This window comes from Lampetra planeri, chromosome 5 (genome assembly GCF_965212315.1).
Source record: "Lampetra planeri chromosome 5, kcLamPlan1.2.h2, whole genome shotgun sequence".
Classification (NCBI taxonomy): Eukaryota; Metazoa; Chordata; class Hyperoartia; order Petromyzontiformes; family Petromyzontidae; genus Lampetra; species Lampetra planeri.
Window position 1 is genome coordinate 18,940,761 of NC_136111.1, and position 20,596 is coordinate 18,961,356.

The following is a 20,596-nucleotide window of genomic DNA, read 5'->3' on the forward strand; positions in this document are numbered from 1 at the left end:
ACCTACGTGACTTTACCGAAAAAACCTGAGAATATGAATCATTGCAGTCACGAAAGCTTCAAATCTAGAATCGTCACAAATGTCTGACCCCCCCCCCCCCCCCCCCTAGGTGCGTGACGTCATTTATGGACGGCCCCTTATGTCTAAGTGTGAATGTAATTTTACAACATAATTGCTCTTCATAATAAAGGTTTTTGGGTTAGATTCTCGTAGGTATACATGTGTGGTAACCCGCCACCACCCGACACACTCAGTAAGGTTTGTCACGTAAACATTTAGTTACTATCGATTTAAAGCTTTCGTGACTGCAGGGATTCATCTTCTTGGTTCTTTCGGTAAAGTCACGTAGAAGGGAAGAAAAAAATACAATTGTATTTTATTATGTTTTATTTTTATTATTATTATTGTTTCTATTATTTCCCTTCTAAAAACATAATAAAATACAATTGTATTTGTTGAAGAACATAATAAAATACAATTGTAATTTATTATGTTTTATTATTATTCTAATTTTTATTATTTCCCTTTCTAAAAAAACAATAAAATACAATTGTATTTGTTGAAGAACATTATAAAATACAATTGTATTTTATTGTTTTATTTGTATTAAAACATAATAAAATACAATTTTATTTTATTATGTTTTTTTTTATTTCCCTTCTAAAACAACATAATAAAATACAATTGTATTTTATTATGTTTTTTTATTTTTTTTCCCTTCTATGTGACTTTACCGAAAGAACCAAGAAGATTTAGTTACTACTTCAGCCCACCGGTGTGTTGGAGAGTAAATCCACAACATTTACAATTTGAGTACGACTTCTCAAAAGCAATGCACGTAGACATCTCGTTAGACATCTCGTTAGACATCTAGTTAGATACCTAGCAACGAAACAAATATAAAGTGGCACAAAACAATCATCCCGGGTGACGTGCTGGAATCGCTGAGACCATTAGGTTCGGGTTCTCAGGCTTAGCGGGTTTATGATCTGAGCCTTGAGACCAGGGCCTGCCAACACACCGCACGTGCACCCACATGAGTCTATGTTACTTCGTTTGGCTAAATTCCAGCTTTCGAAATGAATGGGGGAAGACCCCCCCCCCCCCCATTGGTTGAACTACCACGTGACAAAAATGTCTCTGGAGAGTGCAGTGGCTATAGTAAGTCGTAGTGTGCGGATGAAATAGGTCGTTAGAGAAGGTATCTCAGAAGTAGTTCTGCGATGTCCGCTTCTGCGGACCACTCTCTACCACAAACACACACACACGTGGCGATGCACTGCACAGCACTCACATGCCAAAATGTGAGTGCCGGAGTCGCTCGTGCTTCGACTTCGGTGCGAAATCTGTAACCCACTGAGTGCTGCGGTCAGTACGGCCAATTAACACCAGGGCATCAGCACCCGGGAGACAAAGGCGGCCGGGCAAGTGGGTGGCGACTGCACCCCTCCCCTCCCTCGCACGTCGCTGCGACGTCGGCGATCGGCGGACATCCGAGCGGGACTCACGGGATGACCCCCGGCGCGAGGAATGAGCCGGCGTCTCAGCCGCTTCCCCTTCGGCTCCCGTCACTGACGGGGGAATGAAAGAGTCGCCCTGTCGTCAACACGGCGGAACGCACGCAACCCGTCCATTCGCCGTAACCGACCAACTGCCCCGCGGTCACGCAAGGAGGCACGGACGATGCGTGCCGAGCAACTCCCGGTGCCGCCCAATGGGTTGCCCAGACTCGGCCTCGTTATAATATGCTGCCAGTTGGACTTCCTGTGCCGTACGTGAGAGGTGGAGAGAGGGGGAAGGGAGAGACAGTCACTGGGATTCAAACATGGTTAGGGTTCAATCTTGATTTGGAGTTTTCATGACTGCAGGAATCCATACTCTTTGGTTCTTTCGGTAAAGTCACGTAGGTAGAAAAATAAATAATAAATCACGACGTTTCGATCGCAACACAAGCAATCGTCATCAGGTAGAAAGATACAGCAGTAGAACTGCTAAACAAGAAAGGACATTAACATCACTAGCCCCGACCACTTCTTTATGACCCTTGGACTACACCCATTTCAAACCTTTTAAAACAGTCTGCCTCAGCAGCAGGCCATGCTTTCCCACCTGATGACGGACGCTTGTGTTGCGCCTGAAACGTCGTGATTGATTTTATTTTATACCTACGTGACTTTACCGAAAGAACCAAAGAGTATGAAAGGGCTGTTGCAAAAAGAGGTGGGTGTCACCCAAGGGCAAGTAGGCGGGGTCAGAGGTGGAAAATAATTCACCTCGCCGTACGCACAGCAGCTGCGCCAAAAGAGGATCGGCATGATAATGCGAAAACGAATATAATGAGGAATGAGCCCCGTAGTCGCACACGAGCACCGTCGTCGTACGCACGCACGTCAGCTGCGTTGAAGTGTTGTGTTGCGATCGAAACGTCGTGATTTATTATGTATTTTTCTACCTACGTGACTTTACCGAAAGAACCAAAGAGTATGGTTATGGTTATAACTCGCTGACCCGCCCATACTGGACATCTGTGTTGAAGAGCTTCATAGCTCATCGGATTCCTCGTGCAGTCTAAATAAAGGTTCTGATTCTGATACCAGCCCGACGAGAACCTCGGAATGGAAATGTTGCAAATTGAATTTCCCGTTAGGGGTTTGATCCAGCCCATCATCTCCAAGTGGGTCGACACAATTAGTACCATTTTGTGGGGAAGTCCACAAATAGACGCTCCAAGCGTGGTGGTGTTTCATTCAGACGCTGTCTCCCCGACAGACCTGGTCTTCACCTGAGGACGGCTGCTTGCGTTGTGGCCGAAACGTCGTGAGAATTATTTTATTATGTTTTATTTTTATTATTTTATTACTTCCCTTCTACGTGACTTTACCGAAAGAACCAAGAAGATGAAGTCCACAGTGGTTGTCCTATGGATAAGCTCGCCGCCGACAAATGAATGTAAAATTGCCACCACTGGCTCCGGGGGCTGTTGAAGAGGCGACGATCACCGTCGCTATGCTCACTTGAGAAACAAAATCACTTTGAAATAACACAAAACCAAACTATTTAGGCGACAGAGATTGCAATAATTCCACTCGTCAAATGTCCCTGCCGCACCCACCCCAGAACGCCGACCCCTCGGCCCCCCCTCCCCTCTCACCGCTTGCCCGGCTCCCCCATGGAGTTAGAGGCGTAGTCTCAATCACGAATGCGACCCCCCAGGTGGCCAATCACAGCGCGATGAGCGCGTCCCATCGGCTTGGATATAAACCCCCCCCCCCAGATGCCGCTCGGTTCCAATCGGGCGCAGCTGCAAAAACCTCCGAGGCGAGACTGCACCACCAGCACCTAGCCTGGTACGAGAACGCGACGATGCACGGCGATGATGATGATGCTAATACTGAATGTCAAAGTACGTTAATGATGATGTTAATGACGTTGATGTTGACGATTACGTTCATGATGATGCTGTCGACGACGATGATGATGATAATGACAATAATATACATTTCCATGATGATATTGTCATTGGAAGTGGTGGAGCCATTCGCATCGGCAGCTGTGGAATTTGATTCCCATGGCGCTGTTAACTGCAATTCGCGACATTTCTCTGGACGCCCACGTGTTTAGTTGCAGTGCTCTTTGTTTGCATTCAAGGTGCGCGCAATGTCATTTGTCCGGGCCAACTTATTTGAGAGGAATTGCAATGCAATTGAATGTCGATGTTGTGCGTGCGTGTATACAATGACGGTGGCCACCGCATCGCGCGCGCGTCCAGACGCGCGTCTGCGGCCGTCTGGAACGTTTCTTCCTTCCGATATGAGGAAGCCACTGGGAGATGTGGCACTTTGAAATCATCGTCTGTGTTAACAAACTAATTTCTCTAGAGCTGAGTTTTGTGTTCAGTTTGATGTCCTTGCCCCGCACCTCCAATTATCACGGTTCGCTGCGTACGGCGTGAAAGAAGTTCAACATACATACAGCTGGGAAATGCAACTCAAGGGGCGTCGGGCATTAACTTACCATTCAGTATCAATAAACACGCACATTGTCCATGCGATGACAATTCACGTAAGACAGCCTGACTCAAACAAACAAAAACTTTTAAAAGTGAGACTGTAATTTAGGAAAATTTAACCAATTCTCTCTCGACGATAAACAATACGTGACAGAGATGACCTTCATTGACCTTACCGTGGCATCGCGATTTGCCTCTCCCCGCTCGGGGTGGAGGAGCGGCGGTAGGGGGGGGGAGAGTGCTCCAGGCAGGGAGTGATGTTTCTGCCTCTCACTCACATCTCCTTCCTCTTCAAAAAGTCAAAGAAGTGCTGTTTTTTGCTTTAAAAAAACGGGTCACACTGAGCCGCCGGTAAGCATCGCCTGTGTACAGCCCTGCAAAGAGGTGGAAAAAGCCACGATTCCTCCGGCGCGGGGGCGAACTTACCAACACGACAGCCAACTTGGACGATGGTGATGGCTGGTTGCGTGTGAGATTTAAAATCAACACTTTTCCATACTCTTTTGGTTCTTTCGGTAAAGTCACGTAGTTCGAAATAAAATAACTACGTGACTTTACCGAAAGAACCGAAGAGTATGGATATCTGCAGTCACGAAAGCTTCAAATTAAGATTGAATTTCAATGTAATTTAATGTCGATGTTGTGCGTGCGTGTCTACAATGACGGTGGCCACCGCATCGCGCGTCGCTTCCAGACGCGCCTCTGCGGCCGTCTGGAACGCTTCTTCCTTCCGATATGAGGAAGCTACTGGGAAGCTGTGGCACTTTTAAATCATCGTCTGTATTGACAAACTCATTTCTCTAGAGCTGAGTTTTGTGTTCAGTTTGATGTCCTTCCCCCGCACCTCCGATTATCACGGTTCACTGCGTACGGCGTGAAAGAAGTTCAACATACACACATCAATATTGGTGCGTTAATATCGATGCCTCCTGCAACGCGGTTCTTCTGCTCTGATTTAGTTTGCTTCTTCCTCCTGCTGCTGCTGCGGCGGCTTTGGTCAATGCGGGCGACCCAGGGCAATCTTGTGGACTTCGATTCCCACCCACGGTCCTGGACCACCCTTAGGTCGACTCAGCCTCAAATGAGTACCTGGTGCGCAGTGTGTAAACGTCGCCACGAGGGACACAAAGGCGGCCGGGCGTGGTGCTGGTCACCCATCCGCTCGTGTGCCGTGCCGGCTTTCATAGGCGCTGCCACTCGCTAACAGCACTTGCCCCCAGACAGCCTGTTCAGGGCTGTACGGGGGATCTTTGTCTTTATAGATAATGGTGCAGTAATGCTGATGCCTCCCAGTCAATCGGTTGTTCTCCTCTGATTCTGTTCACTTCCCCTGGGCCCTGCTGCCTTCAGTTTGGCTTTGGTCAATGTACGATGTGAGGAGGCCCTCATCCAGCGGTGAATCTTGGACCGTGTGGCCCCGCGTTGTCAATTCCTTTCCTCCGTCGGGCCAATCTCTGGCCATAGCAACGAGCGCACTTTCAAACGCAATCCACTGTTGGATGGAGGCCTCACCACGCCGTGTCGGGCGTGGAGTGATGTTTGATCGGACTTCGCCGCGCGAGTCAGTGGCGGGTTTGCAATCCCGTAAGCTGGTAAATGCAACTCAAGGGGCGCCGGGCATTAACTTACCATTCAGTAATCTTGGTTCTTTCGGTAAAGTCACGTAGAAGGGAAATAATAAAATAACGTAAATATAAAAGCAATAAAAATTCTCACGACGTTTCGACTGCAACACAAGCAATCATCATCAGGTGTGAAATCCACAGCAAGAATTTTTTGTTTCTTTCAAATTTTCTTGCTGTGGATTTCACACCTGATGATGATTGCTTGTGTTGCAGTCGAAACGTCGTGAGAATGTTTATTGTTTTCATATTTATATTATTTTATTATTTCCCTTCTATGTGACTTTACCGAAAGAAGCAAGAATATGAATCCCTGCAGCCACGAAAGCTTTAAATCAAAATTGTACCATTCAGTATCAATTAACACGCACATTGTCCATGCGATGACAGTTCACGTAAGACAGCCTGACTGGAAAAAAAAAACTTTAAAAAGTGAGACTTTAATTTAGGAAAGTTTAACCAATTCTCTCTCGACGATAAACAATTCGTGACAGAGATGACCTTCATTGACCTTTCCGTGGCATCGCGATTTGCCTTTCCCTGCTCGGGGCGGATGAGCGGCGGTCGGGGGGGAGAAGAGTGCCCCAGGCAGGGAGTGACGTTTCTGCCTCTCACTCACATCTCCTTCCTCTTCAAAAAGTCAAAGAAGTGCTGTTTTTGCTTTTTAAAAAACGGGTCACACTGAGCCAGAGGTGGAAAACGCCACGATTCCTCCGGCGCGGGGGTGAACTTACCAACACGACAGCCACCTTGGACGATGGTGATGGCTGGTTGCGTGTGAGATTTAAAATCAACACTTTTCCATACTCTTTGGTTCTTTCGGTAAAGTCACGTAGTTAGAAATCAAATCAAATAAAACAAATTACGACGTTTTGATTGCCTGATGACCGACCTCTTGGGTTGCGATCGAAACGCCGTGATTTGTTTAATTTTATTTGATTTCTATCCACGTAACTTTACCGAAATAACCAACGAGTATGGGTTTCTGCAGTCACGAAAGGTTCAAATCAAGATTCAACACTTTCCAATTAAGACTTCAATTCAACACAGCTGCCCACCTACCTACCTACCCGCCTACCTGCCTGCCCAGCGACAAACCTATCTATGTACCTGCCTAACTTTTTCACTTGGGGGCCGTCCATAAATGACGTCACGCCCCTAGAGGGGGTAGGGTCAGAAATTTGTGACGATGTGTGACGAGCAACTTTAAATAAATATAGACAACACGTTTTACTTAATTAAATAGACTTTTTAATAAATGTTTTCTCCTACAACATCAGAGTGCAACGCCACATTAAATACGCACTACAATGACAATAGTTTAAAGCGATTTGAAGCGTGTTTTATATTTTTTTGGGGGGGGGGCAGAGTTTTGTGACGTCATATTTGAGGGGGGGGGTCTGACTTTTTGTGACGCCGTGTGACGTAGACGGGGGACGGGGGGGCTCAAAAATCGTCCAAAATCGCGTGACCTCATTTATGGACGGCCTCTTACTACCTCGTTGCCTACCTTTGTACCCACAAGCACCTACGCAGCTATTCACCAACCGAGCCACCAACTCACCTGCATACCTGCCCACCTACCAGCCGCGCGGTGCAAGCTACAACCAAGAGAGGTCACGGTACATTTTCTTGTCGACGACTTCACCCTCCCATGCTCACGTCGAACGCCCGCCACGTGGTGGAAACGTCAACGGCGACGGTCAACCAAACGACGAGAGTGGAATGCGTTACGTTTTCCGGCTTCCACTCACGTCCGCGCAGGCAAATGAGCTGAGCCCCGAGGCTCGGCTGTTTAAGGGCACGAGGGAGTGGTGGTGCAGTCGTCAGCGCAGTGCCCCAAGCCTGCGGCGACCTCGGCCGAGTTCAATTCCCAGCCACGGCTAAACATCAGTGGCGAGCGGTGTCTGGACCGGTCCTCAGAACTCCCTGGATCCACCACCCCCCCCCACCACCAACACCACTACCGCCTCACGCCTTCAACCCTCCACCAACCAGTACTGACCATCGTGGGGAAGTATGGCTAAATCATCCCCCCCTTCCACCCCATGACGAACAAGGCGTGGCAAGGCCTTCACCACCCAGTTGTCGTATGTTGGGACGCTTTCATCCAGAAGTCGATTGAGCTTTGCTGAAAGGGTGCCATGGTGGACGAGATGTTAACTACCTCTCCTGCTATACAGGAGGTCATGGGTTCGTTCCCGACCCTGACGCCTGTATATTTGGAGTTTGCGTGTCTCTCTCCGGATCCTCCGGTTTTTCCCCTCCAAATTTATAATCAACATGGCACGTTTCGAGTATTTGCCTGCTATACATTTCGACGTGATGAGAAGCCACTTCCTTGAGATTTCAATTGTGGCCACGTCGCTTAAAAAAACAAAGCCACATAGCTCAGTGGAGCTTACCTTGTAAAATATTTTTAGTTTAAATAGTTTAGTTTAAAGAAGATTATGGTGATGATCATGAGATATATTTTCTAATGCAACCCGATCACCCCACAATGCCGGTATGAGATTAAAAAAGTTAAGCTACCAGGGCTCTCCAAAACCACGGGACATTTTTTTGTAAACTACACAATGTTTGTATAATCCAAGATAATCGTCCCATTGTCTTCTAAATTGTTTTTTTCAGTTTCACCGACAGTCCAGTCACGTGGCTCAGAGGAAGAAACAATGGGAAGGTCGCTAGTTTAACTCATCCCATCATCGTCTTTCCTGGAGTCGATAAAATTGGTACCACTTTGTGGGCAAGTCAGGAGTTGTTGTCCTATGGAGAGACTCGCCCCCGTCATGGGAACGTGGAATTTCCGCCACTGGCTCAGAGCTGTAAAGAGGAAATGCAGGCCTGCAGTGTGGTGGTGGTTGAACACAGTGTGGTGGTGGTTGAACAGTGTGGTGGTGGTTGAACACAGTGTGGTGGTGGTGGAACAGTGTGGTGGTGGTGGTGGTTGAACACAGTGTGGTGGTGGTTGAGACCGAGTCATCAACACGAGTGTAGGAATCGACGAGTGAAGTCCACACTAAAAGTAATCTTGGCCAGTAGCGATCTCACACTTCGCTACTGCGAGGATGACCGGAGTTTGCGTGGTCTGTGCTTTTAAACGGTGGTGGCGCTGGAGTTGGTGGTGGTCGAGATTTTGGAGGTTGCGGTGGAGGTGCTGGAGGTAGCTGTGGTGGTGGCGATGATGATGGCACTGTTGGTGGTGGTGATGATGGTCGAGGTCGTGGAGGTTGTTGGAGGTGCTCGATGTGGATGGCGCTGGTGGTGGCATTGACCGTGGCGGGGTTTGCGATGTCCTTCTCGCAGGCTAAGACGGGCACCGCATCCTCGCCATGCAGATGAACGTCAACAACTACACCGCCCCTCCGCAAGCCGTGGCATACAATCCCGCCCAACCGCAACCCGTGGCTTTCTTTCCTGCCCCGCCGCAGCTGCCCGGCTATGGGTACGCGCCACAGCAACAGCCCACAGCGCCTCCTGCCAACGGTGAGAGACCGGAGCGCGCAACTCGTGGCCCGGGTGCCGGGTTGACCCGTTTCGGGCCACGTGCTTCGTTACGGGACCACCGTCTCGTGTTCACGTTGCGCTTCCTGTTATTTTGTTTACGGCAACTCCGAATGGCGATGTAAATGATGGACTAAGGATACCAGTGTTGCACACTCGAAATGAAGGACGTGGGCAGGTGCTCCAAATCGAGGGCAAGCACATTTATTTATTGTGGTTAATATTAATCTTGTGAAGAACAGCACCGTCACTCTGTAAAATGCAAAAGCACGTGTTACACGCAGCAATTCTTCCGAGTCTCCAAAATCCATGTGGCTGGTTTACACGTGCGGCTATTCATTAACCCTTTCTCTTAAACCCAATTCTACTACTGATAAACCATCTCTGTCTTTGACAATCACATTTGCACATCACTATTCGAATATTACTTTAATCCTAAGCTGTATGTCTATCTATACCATCCACTTATATCGGTATCTTACACCCATTATATGTACTGTATCTGTACAGTATACGTACTGTATATCACCATTGTACAGCTTACTACTTTACATGTGTTCTATTCTCAATAGCATTGCAAGTAGTCATACTCTGGGTACATGAGCATGGTTATAGACTGAACATTATTAGAATTAGAGAATTACAATGACAGTAACTAATATTCTTAGGTTTTTTTTTTCTTTTTTTTTCGGTAAAGTCACGTAGGTAAAACATCAAAATTAATGAAAATAAAATAAAATAAAAACAAAAATCACGACGTTTCGGAGGCAACACAAGTCTCCGTCATCAGGTGGGACCGTCACAGCCGAAAAAAGAAAAAAAACCTAAGAATATGATTCCTTGCAGTCACGAAAGCTTCAAATCTAGACAGTAACTAATTACAGTGCGTCATCCCTTTACAATGCACAGTGCTAAATCGCCTCTAATTGCATATATCACAAACGAACAATTCAAAGCCAAGCTTAAAGTCTAGAACAAGTCTAGAACATGTATATAACGATCAAAAACAACCTTTGGGTCCTTTATCTGTAAAATGCAACAGCACGTGTTACACGCAGCAATTCTTCCGAGTCGCCATTAACCATGTGGCTGGTTTACACGTGCGGTTATTCATTAAGCCTGCCAGCCACCTACAGGCCCAACTCAGTCATCACATGCTGCTGTACACACATGCATTGATGCACTGCACAGCACATCAGGACTTTCACAGAACCACACTTTACTCCCTTGCTGCACAAGGACATAATTAAAAGAGTGATCCATTCCTAATGTGCCACACCAGCATGCTGTGAACAAAGAGACGCCGGGGTGTTATTAAACGACTTGCATCCCACTGGTATTTTTGCACACAGCGTTGAAATGCGGTTTTTTTTCTGGAAGACTTTGCTGTCTTTTCCAAGATTTTTCTGTTGCGTGTAGTCACTTTAAGATGTTTCTTTTTGATTTAAAGCTTTCGTGACTGCAGGGATTCATATTCTTGGTTCTTTCGGTAAAGTCCCGTACGAAAGGACATAATAAAATAATATAAATATAAAACAATAAAAAATTCTTACGACGTTTCGACTGCAACACATGCAATCATCATCAGGTGTGAAATCCACAGCAAGAAAATTTGAAAAAACCGCCACTTTTTTCAAATTTTCCCTTCTACGTGACTTTACCGAAAGAACCAAGAATAAGATGTTTCTTGTTCATGTTTTTGTTTTGATGCGGTTGCACCCGATGCTCTTCGCATGGCTCACAGGGTTATACCTAATAAATGAAACTGAAATGCAAATGACGCGAAAGGAACGTTCGCTAAGTCAACCCGCAGCTGATGAATTATCGTCCTCGGAGGGGATGGGCACATGACTGCTAGCCACAGCCGTGTGTGTGTGTGTACCGTACGTGGAACTTCTTTCGCACCACCGATACGTAGCCAACTGCGGCAATCGGAGGGGCGAGGGGAAGTGGGAGGCGCACGAGAGGAGCTGCACCTGATGTTCGGGGTCAAAGCAATGCAGGAAACCCTTGAATATCGCGGGGGTGGGGGGGGGCTGACGTCCCGCAAAAGCCAAAACCGCGATAATCAAAGCTTAAACCGGACCTAAATAATGGGTTTTAGGTGCACGGCAACCACAAATCGACATCACAATTTAAACAAGTACCGTACCGTAGGCCAAATAAACTACAAAACAAAATAATTAAAATCAACATGTGCAGCGTGTGTAAGCACTGAGGCGCACACACTATACTTGTGTAGTAGGTTCCAAGAGACTTGGACGACGTAGTTGGAGGCACACTTAATTATTAAGCACAATGTACATAACAGGCCGAGATGTACAACACTTGAAGGGGTATCGGCCCCTTCACCCGTCTAACTGGGAGATCAACACTCTATGTCACAGCTAGGCTACTCCTAGGTCCTCCACTACCGGGCTAGGGGAGGCTAGCTAACCCAGCCCTGGTTAAGCTGGGATTACGGCACCCTGAGTCCCCAGACCGGCTCTTACAAGAGCATCGGCTCTGGGCTCTTGGGGCCACGCCACTGGCTTGCCCTGGTCGGTCCTGAAAAGGACAGCGATCCAGGGGAGTCCCAGGGCCTATCTAGCCGGTCTTCTTGCTTCTCTGGTTTAAGCTGAACACTGAACCCCGAGCCCTCCGGCTCACCGCCTTATATAGCAACTCCCCCACTGAGGGGTGGGGCCGTGGGGGATCCCAGCTCCGTGTCAGCCCCCCAGGCTCAACGGTGCGGACGTCGATGTAAGCACCTCTCGGCGTACGGACATAACCACGCCCAGTGTGTTTGTTAAGCCCTCCGTAACACCTCTACACTTGTGGAGGCTACGCGTTTAATAAACAACTCACTGATCACCGGGTTCTATTGTTAAGTGTGGCTATACTGTCCTCGACTGTTCGCTATGTGTGTGCGAGTTGGCTATCACCGGGTCGAAAGCACATTTGCTACGGGACCACGTTTCCCCGACTAAACCTACACGACGACGAAGAGCGGCAGTGGGTCCCCAAACAAGCCCCGAGTCCCCTCGGCGCTCCCCCTTTATCCCCTGTAAAAACCCGATACAAAAAAACCATTCCGAAACAATAAATAGGAGTATACTGAATAAATACTGGGCTTTCACGTGCAGAGTAGTGGTGCTACGGTTAGCGCGCTACAGGTCGTGGAAGAGGGCCAACTCTGTTAAGAGGGCACCACGGTGGAGAGATGTTAACTAACCTCGCCTGGTATACAGGAGGTTGTGGGTTCAATCCCGACCCTGACGCCTGCTGTTGTTGTATATTTGGAGTTTGCGTGTCTCTCTCCAAGTGATCGCGTGGATTTTTCTCCGGGTCCTCCGGTTTACCCCTCCACATTTAGAATCAACATCTCAAGCCACGCCAATGGCCCTGGTCAGGGCCAATCTGGATTTAGACTGGAGGAATCCGATGAGCTATGAAGCTCTTTTGCACAGATGTCCAGTGGAGGGGGGGGGGGGGTTCAGCCCATCGCCAGTTCCGGATTTAGGCACAAGCTATGCAGGCTACAGCTTAGGGCCTCATAGTATGAAGAGGCCTCTAAACACGAACAATTAAACAAAAATAATACGAAGTTTCACGCTTTACATACTTGGCAGCACCTTCTCCTACGTATGTATATGTAGTAAGATGCAGGAGGCCCGGACGACGTAGTTGGAGGCACACTTATTTATTAACACCAACTTATGTACAGAGACGGGGATACACAACACTTGAAGGGATATCGGCCCCTTCACTCGTCTAACAAGGAGACCCAATGTCTAACCCGGCTAGCCTACGCCCAGATCCTCCACTACGGAGCTAGGGGAGGCTATCTATCCCAGCCCTGGTCAAGCTGGGATCCCGGCACCCTGAGTCTCCAGGCCGGCTCTTATAAGAACATCAGTCTGGGCTCTCGGGGCCACGCCACCGGCTTTCCCTGGTCGGTCCTGACAAGGACAGCGAGCCAGGGGAGTTCCGGGGCCTACTCTAGCTGGTCTTCACTCTTCGCTGGTTAAAGCTGACACTTGACCCCGAGCCCTCCGGCTCACCACCTTTTATAGCAATCGGCCCCCGGGGGGGGGGCGTGGGGGATGCAGGTGCGGACGTCGGTGTGAGCACCTTCTCTGTGTACGGCCATAACCACGCCCCTTGTGTTTGTTACCCATCCGTGCCCATACACCTTTACAATTACACCTCTACATCTATGCTTTATTATCTCTATTTCCATTGACCTGTTAGAATAATAGTCCACTTTAGTTTTGGTAATGCTATGGAGCCTCTAAAGCTTGACATAGTTTCTGGAGCCCCATCATGTCATAACCAGCCCTCTTCATCGGTCTTGCAGTCACAGTTGTTGTTTGCTGTTGTTGTTGACCGCCGTCGATCATCATTGCCGCCCAACCCATCCCACCCCTTTCACCCGCGGGTGTTCGTAACCGGCAGACGGACATAACGTCATCGTCATCAACAACCAGCCGGCACCTGCGCCGGCACCAGCGCAGTCACCGGCCGTGGCGCAGCAGGCCATCGGGCCCGCGCCCAGAGGCGCGGCCATCGTGAACCCGTGCCTCAACACGGAGGAACCGGCCAACACCGTGTGCCCATCCTGCCAGCAGCGCGTGCAGACGCTGACGCGCGGGGTCAACGGGACCATCACCTGGGTTGTGGCCTGCTCGCTCTTCTTTCTCGGGTGAGAGGTGGCAGCGGCGCCCGGGGGTGGTTTGGTTCGGTTGGTGGGTGGGTGAATGGGTGATTGTGTGGGTGCATGGGTGGTTGTGCGGGTTGTTGTTGTGGGTGGGTAGGTGGGTGGTTTGGTTGGTGGGTGGTTGTGTGGGTGGGTCTGTGGATGGGTGGTATTGTGGGTGGGTAGGTGGGTGGTTTGGTGGTTGGTTTGGTTGGTGGGTGGTTGTGTGGTGGGTAGGTGGGTGATTTGGTGGGTGGGTAGGTGGATGGGTAGGTGGGTGGTTTGGTTGGTGGGTAGGTGGTTGGTTTGGTTGGTGGGTGGTTATGTGGGTGGGTAGCTGGGTGGTTGGTTGGTTTGGTTGGTGGGTGGGTCGTTGAGTGGATGGGTAAATGTGTGAGTGCGTGGGTGGTTGGGTGCATACTTGGTTTGGTGGTTGGGTGGTTGTTTGGCAGGCGGGCGGGCGGGCGGTAGCAGTGGTGGTGGCTACGCATGTGGCCTGCCAATTCAGCAGTGTGGAAAGCACTGAGGTGATTGGTGCGTCGCACAAAAGGCGTGGAACGGCCTTTCCCGTGTTGGCATCTCGAAGAGGTGCCGTAAGCCTGCCCTGGCTCGCCAGGAGGTTACAGAAAAATGTGGACTCATTTCCATCTGTTCCTCCTGTGTGAGATAGGGTGTTGTCCCTTTGCACGCGTGGGTTTTCTCCAGGAGTTCAGGTTTCCTCCATACGAGCAAACACTAGGCTAAAGACAACTCAATGTGTAGGGGTTTGCAGAGCTTGGGCAATTGTTGGCAACGGTGGCACACCATCTGGCTGCTGCCTTCTCGCTCTGCCTGTGGTTCCTTGTGCATCTTGAGTCGCGCTCTCTATCTTCGGTAGACAGCCGAAAGCCGTGCGGCAGGCGGCGCGTTACAAAATGTAATTTCTCATCATCATCGCCATCGTCGTTAAACCAAAGGGAATGGCTTTTCGTAAAGTGGACTTTTTTGAGAGCGTCCACCAGGCCAAGGCCACCGACTCCCGAGTTCCTAGCGGCGACCTTCTGCCATCAGTGCCGGGAATGTCGTGGCGAGGCTCTGGCGATGTCTGGGAAGAACAGGCCTGGCTCGGGCTCTTCTCAGATTGGGTGGGCGGGGGGGGGGGGGGTGAGGGGGGGCAGTAGAACTGTTGTCTTGGGGGGGGGGGTACCGTAACAGTGGGTGGAGGGGGGCCAAAGGGACATTTGGTGGTTCAGGGTCCAACCCAGTGCCTGCCATGAACCGAAATGATGCAGCCAAGGAAGGATGCAGGTCCTGTGCCCAGCCACACTCTCGCTGCTGATAGATCTGCAGGAATCATCTTTTGGGGGAGGCTTTCATCCGGCAGTGGCCGAGGACGATGAAAACGTCACGATGGCACCGCCAAATCGAGTTGGTAACTGTCTCGGCCTCGCTGTGCGCTGCGTTGCACCGCTAGCTGAGTAGATAACCTCGCGTCCAATAAACCCTCGGAGCCAGGGTGAACATCCGACTCCAAACGTCATTTATTGATTTTAACGAGGTAAAACTGGTAAGAAAACAGCACAGATACAGCACCTGTTAATACCCGGAAACACCAACACAATGAATGAACACCACAGCATCATACTTAGATAACATGTTTCTCAACAATAGATCCTGGGTGGACCAGGCCCCTACATTACCACTGAATAACTAATCAAGAGCATAAGCTGCTGTGTTACATAAAGGCACATCGTGTATTCATCACACTGCACCCCAAATGTACAGTATTACACATAACACTAAATTGTGGATGAGATATTTCGTCATCCTTGCTCTCAGGATCGCAATGTTACTTGGGTACATGTTTGACTCGACTTATTAAATTACGAGTAACATTCACAATAAGGAAAGTAGCAGGCTTCGTTGTTAACTAGGCCTCGTATTTATCATAAAAATTTAACAGCATTATAAAAGCATTTACATCATTATAACTGTCATTCTAACATTATAACAGCATTGCCAATATTATAAGAACATAAATGAACTTACAGACAATACTTCTTAAAGTCCCACAATGGACAATTGCGGCTGGCTTCACTGGGACGCGATGTGTGCCACCATCTTGAATTATGTGTGTAATGGCCGACGCCCGCGTGGTTGAGCGGGAATCTTAAATCGCAACTTCCTGGTCACGTGACCAAAATTAGCATCAAAAACAGGAAATTCCTGTGTACATACGCCCCCCCCCCCCCCATCTGCCATGAGGCAAAACCCCTGCCGTGAGGCAGAACAGTAACAACGTGAGATCGCTCAACCTGTCCTGCCGTCTTCTCTTCCACATAGCTGCTGGCCGTTCTGCATCATCCCCCTGTTCTGCAAAAAGTGCCAGGACATCGAGCACACCTGCCCATCCTGTCAAGGTCACATCTACACCTACAAGAAAATGTGAGCACGTGGCACCTTGCCACGTGTGCGCGCGTGTGTGGGTTCGTCCGTCCAATCGTCATCTAAAGCACACGGTGCATGTGGACCACGTCTGTGGTCTGTCTGGAAAGCGCCGACTTTGACAGGACCACAGCCACTCAATTAACTAGCCCCGCGCACGACCCAGATATCCCCACCCACTACTCAAGTAACCCCACCCATTACTCAGAGAGCTCCGCCCACTACTTAGCTATCCCCGCCTACTGCTGAAAGGCAACAGACTCGGACATGCGATGAAAATCATCGATCATCGATCAGCCCCGTATATATATTAGAAAGTAGGTGTGGCTTTGCCCTTAGGGGCGTGTCTCTGCCCATATATGTTCTTGTGAAACCCGATTCGAGGTGGCCATTTACTACTATACAATGAGCCAAGAATGTCTGTGTGTCTCGCGCGTGACGTCACTCCACGTCGACAAATCCCCCTCCATTAATAATAATTAGCGGGTGACGTCACTTCACATGGGGGCGGGGCGAGGCGCCTCCTCCCCCCTCCTCAGCGTCAACTTACAACCATCACTACAAAGGCAGAACCCTCACGTCACGCGATCTCCGTAACGCTATTGAGACATAGAAGTAAAAAGGATGTCATGATGAACAAGGGATTATAACCTTTAAGTGAAATAGGTCTGTGTCACCGCGCCCTGACAAATTGCAAACGCATGGATGCAATTAATATATCAAGTTTCAGATTTACTGCAATACACCCCCGTCCTTGGACGGATAAAAGGCTCGTTACTACTATAGTGAGCCAAGAATGTCTGTTTGTGTGTAACGCGCGTGATGTCACTCCACATGCCCACACCCCCTCATTAATATTCATGAGCAGGTGGATTTTTACACTCACACACAAGGTCGAGCAGAAATATTTTTTTGCAATTTCGCTTTAAGTTTGACGTTTCTTTATTGAAAGTGAATCTAATAAATAATTCTATGCAGCAACAAAGTGGATTTGGTGTCTTTATTTCTTCAGCACTTGAGACATAAGGTAAGTTTAATTTATGTTTCTACATTATGCTAAAATAGACATTTCTTGGTGATTTTCCAGATATTGTATCGAATTCCAATTTATTTACACCCCAGCGACCGAAAGCAGAAGATAATAAAATATCATAGCAGTGAATTTGAACAAATTGAAGGTCAGTTATATACAGCGCTACAGTGACATGAAGTGAGGTGCTTGATGACTTCGTTTGGTGCCATATTCACTGCCATTAAATTTACACAAGATACAATTATACTTAAATGTTACAGCTTCCGGCCTAAGACGGGCAAACAAGCTCGTTGTACAAAGCTGTCAACCCATATGGTTGACCCGTATTCTTGTGCCGGGAAATTGAGTTTTTAGGTCCATACGGCGACCAAAACATTTTTTTGTGTTAATTGATTTGTGTGTCTCCCTTGTGATGGGGACTTTATAGGATGAACGTTGAGATTTATAAGGGGCATTGGGTGACCAATAAGGTCTGAATTGGTCTCTAATAAGGTAGGGCACTGACAAGGGGTTGACGGATATTATTTTATCAATTCTAAAGCCATGCTATTGTCGATTTGTGGAGGGCTAATCACTGCGTCCATTCTTTGGCAAGCGATCTATGGATCGAGTTATCCTATTGGTTAGTATAGCGTCATATGAAACGCCCCCCTGTTATTGATTGGATAATATCTGCATGGGGGCAGCGGGTGCCTTGCCCCCCTCTGGTGGCCAAAGCTACGAGTTGGGCCCTCCTTGACAACCACCATAACAGAGTAAAAAAAATAACAAAAGCTTATTTAAAACGCGGTGTGATTTTTTTTATTTTACATGAAAATACGTTAATTTACGTTCCACGTTTTATCTTAATCGGAGCAGTAACTTTTGGCTTCCGCAAAGTGGGGGCAAATCACAACAATCGGGGCCCCACCTGACCCATTGCCGCACCCACTGAGCTGACAATGTCGTTACCTTGCCACTGATGATCGGTGGTGATTCGTCGGTACTCCGTGATTTCATACTGATGACAAGACTATACTCTATCATACAAAAATCCTAAACATATTTTTATCATTTTACACGCTTTTATTTAACTCACTCCGTCTGTTGTCGTATCCTCAAAAAATCTTGTAACTCAATTTTTACCCACTTCACAATGTGCTATCGACTGCAAACTTGGTATACTTATGTCATACTGATGACAATACTATATTCTATCATTAAAAATCCAAAACATATTTTTAAACATTTTACACGCTTTTATTTAACTCACTGTCTGTTGTCGTATCCTCAAAGCTTGTAACTCAATTTAAACCGTCTTCCCAATGTCGTATCGACTGCAAACTTGGTATAGGTATGTCATACTGATGAAAATACTGTACTATAGTCTATCATAAAAAAATAAAAAATAAAATTTTAAACAATCTTTTATACGGGTCTAATTGTCCACACTCAACTCACGTTGGCTGTAAATCACCACGGCCCCTTACGTAATGGCAAGCTTGGAGCCACTTCCTGGAGTCGTGGAGATCTGCCATTACTCGTACGGTACATTTAATTAAAGCGTGTTTAAAAATAAAGTATTTTTAAATATTTGTTATCCCCTTACATCGCCACGTGGGAAGTGTCGCTGTACGCGCGCCCCCTCGCGTTTCCTGCCCGGTATTACTTGGTCTAAACTTTCTTTTTTTAATATACGAGCATTGAATTGTTTTTACTGTTTGGGCCTAAAACAACGTGTTTTTCTTCCAGCATGACGGAGATTCGTCAGCTCTTTTTGTCAACCTAATCATTTACCTTTTATTTTTAATAAAACAATTTTATTTGCCAGTTGGGGCCCACTGAGCTATGTAGCTAGTTTTCAAGAAGCGGCCTGGCCACAAATGGTCGCTCAACCAAGTGGCTTGTCACGTGGACATTTATAGCAGGAGCCGAATCATAAAAAAATATTTATCCGGTCGTTTCAGCTGGCATTTTCAAAAAGCCAGACATCAGTGTCACTCGAAATGGAGTATATGCTACTATGGCACTTAGCCTGATCACAAGCATGCGCTATAACCCCTCAACCCTCACCCCAATTCTACACCGTCAGCCCCAATACTAGCCCGAATCCCATCCCCAGACACCCATAAACCTTCAGCGCAAACACTAACCCCTAACTCTAAACCATAACCTCCAACGGTATAACCCCTAAACTAAAACCCCTGATCCTCAATCATATATAACCACACATTTTAACCCCTAACTGTAAAACTAACCCCAAATCTAGAAACACTTAGCTCCCTAATCCTAAATGGTGTATCCCCCTAATAGTTCATCGCCTAAGGGGCTGTGATTGGGCAGAAATCGGTGTACGAAGAATGTTCCAGCAGACCGTGCCGCTAGAGTTGAGACGTATTCGCTGTAAGAACGACCTTAGGGACCGTCCATAAATGACGTCACGCACCTGGGGGGGGGGGTCAGACATTTCTGACGATGTGTGACGAGGGGGGGGGGGGTGAGAAATGTGACGTCACATCAAAATGCGCAACTTTAAATAAATATAGACAACACGTTCTACTTAATTAAATAGACTTTAAAAATAAATGTTTTCTCCTACAACATCAGAGTGCAGCGTCACATTAAATACGCACTACAGTGACAATATCTTAAAGCGATTTGAAGCATGTTTTATTTGGGGGCGGGGGGGGGGGGCAGAGCATTGTGACGTCAAATTTGAGGGGGTGTCTGACTTTTTGTGACGCCGTGTGACTAGGCGTACTGCTAATGTAGATGCAGAGCAGCAACTACAATGTCACATTCAGATGATCAGCACAGACAACTGCGGAGACGTATCCCAGTGCAGTCTCCTTCGTATTTGTGGATCGGGCATTGCGTCGTTACATGTTGTACGGTATGCTCTGGGTGACCACAGTCGCACACTGCTACTGGAGAGTTTAAAAAATGTTCCATTTGACCAATGGGCGTGCTGTAATCGAGTCGATGATTTTGCATGAGAAGCTACTAAGTGCGTGAGGCATATTGTTCCCGATTAAAGCGGTGAAAGCCATTAGCGGTAGACAATTGAATGCATCGACATATACAATATAATTATACATATATTGTAGATTCTTAGATGTATGAGTATATTTACAACAGGGTGATCAATAATAGCAATATGAGCCTGAGAAATACCTCCACCGGGGAGATGGAGTAATGAAATCAGTTAACGCGCTGTATGACATTATAGGATCGTGGGAGGTGGTGGAACCTTGGGAACGCCTTCGTCCAGCAGGGGATTTATCACGGCTGCTGCTAATGATCATTATTCACAACGGGATCTCAAAACATAATGAAAAACACACATA

At 47.7% G+C, this 20,596-nt stretch overlaps 1 protein-coding gene across 2 annotated transcripts; it reads left to right on the top strand.

Moving 5' to 3' along the window:
* Nucleotides 1–705: 705 nt before the first annotated feature.
* LOC144719094 (lipopolysaccharide-induced tumor necrosis factor-alpha factor homolog) lies at nt 706–16,433 on the top strand. 2 transcript variants are annotated; one of them, XM_078594910.1, is made up of 4 exons: nt 706–3,347; nt 8,938–9,117; nt 13,573–13,819; nt 16,136–16,433. In XM_078594910.1, exons 2-4 carry the CDS (start codon nt 8,964–8,966, stop codon nt 16,239–16,241), a joined length of 507 nt encoding a protein of 168 aa, XP_078451036.1. In that variant the 5' UTR covers nt 706–3,347; nt 8,938–8,963; the 3' UTR covers nt 16,242–16,433. The 2 variants fall into 2 exon arrangements, with proteins under 2 accessions (XP_078451036.1, XP_078451037.1); XM_078594911.1 differs by lacking the exon at nt 706–3,347 and adding an exon at nt 7,053–7,253.
* The last annotated feature ends 4,163 nt before the right edge of the window (nt 16,434–20,596 follow it).

Excerpts from the sequence above, each read along its gene's own strand:
- LOC144719094 (XM_078594910.1), top strand. The coding sequence starts at position 8,964 with ATGCAGATGAACGTCAACAACTACACCGCCCCTCCGCAAGCCGTGGCA. Across the intron at positions 9,118-13,572 it reads CACAGCGCCTCCTGCCAACG|ACGGACATAACGTCATCGTC; the intron begins GTGAGAGACCGG and ends CGTAACCGGCAG. Across the intron at positions 13,820-16,135 it reads TGCTCGCTCTTCTTTCTCGG|CTGCTGGCCGTTCTGCATCA; the intron begins GTGAGAGGTGGC and ends TCTTCCACATAG.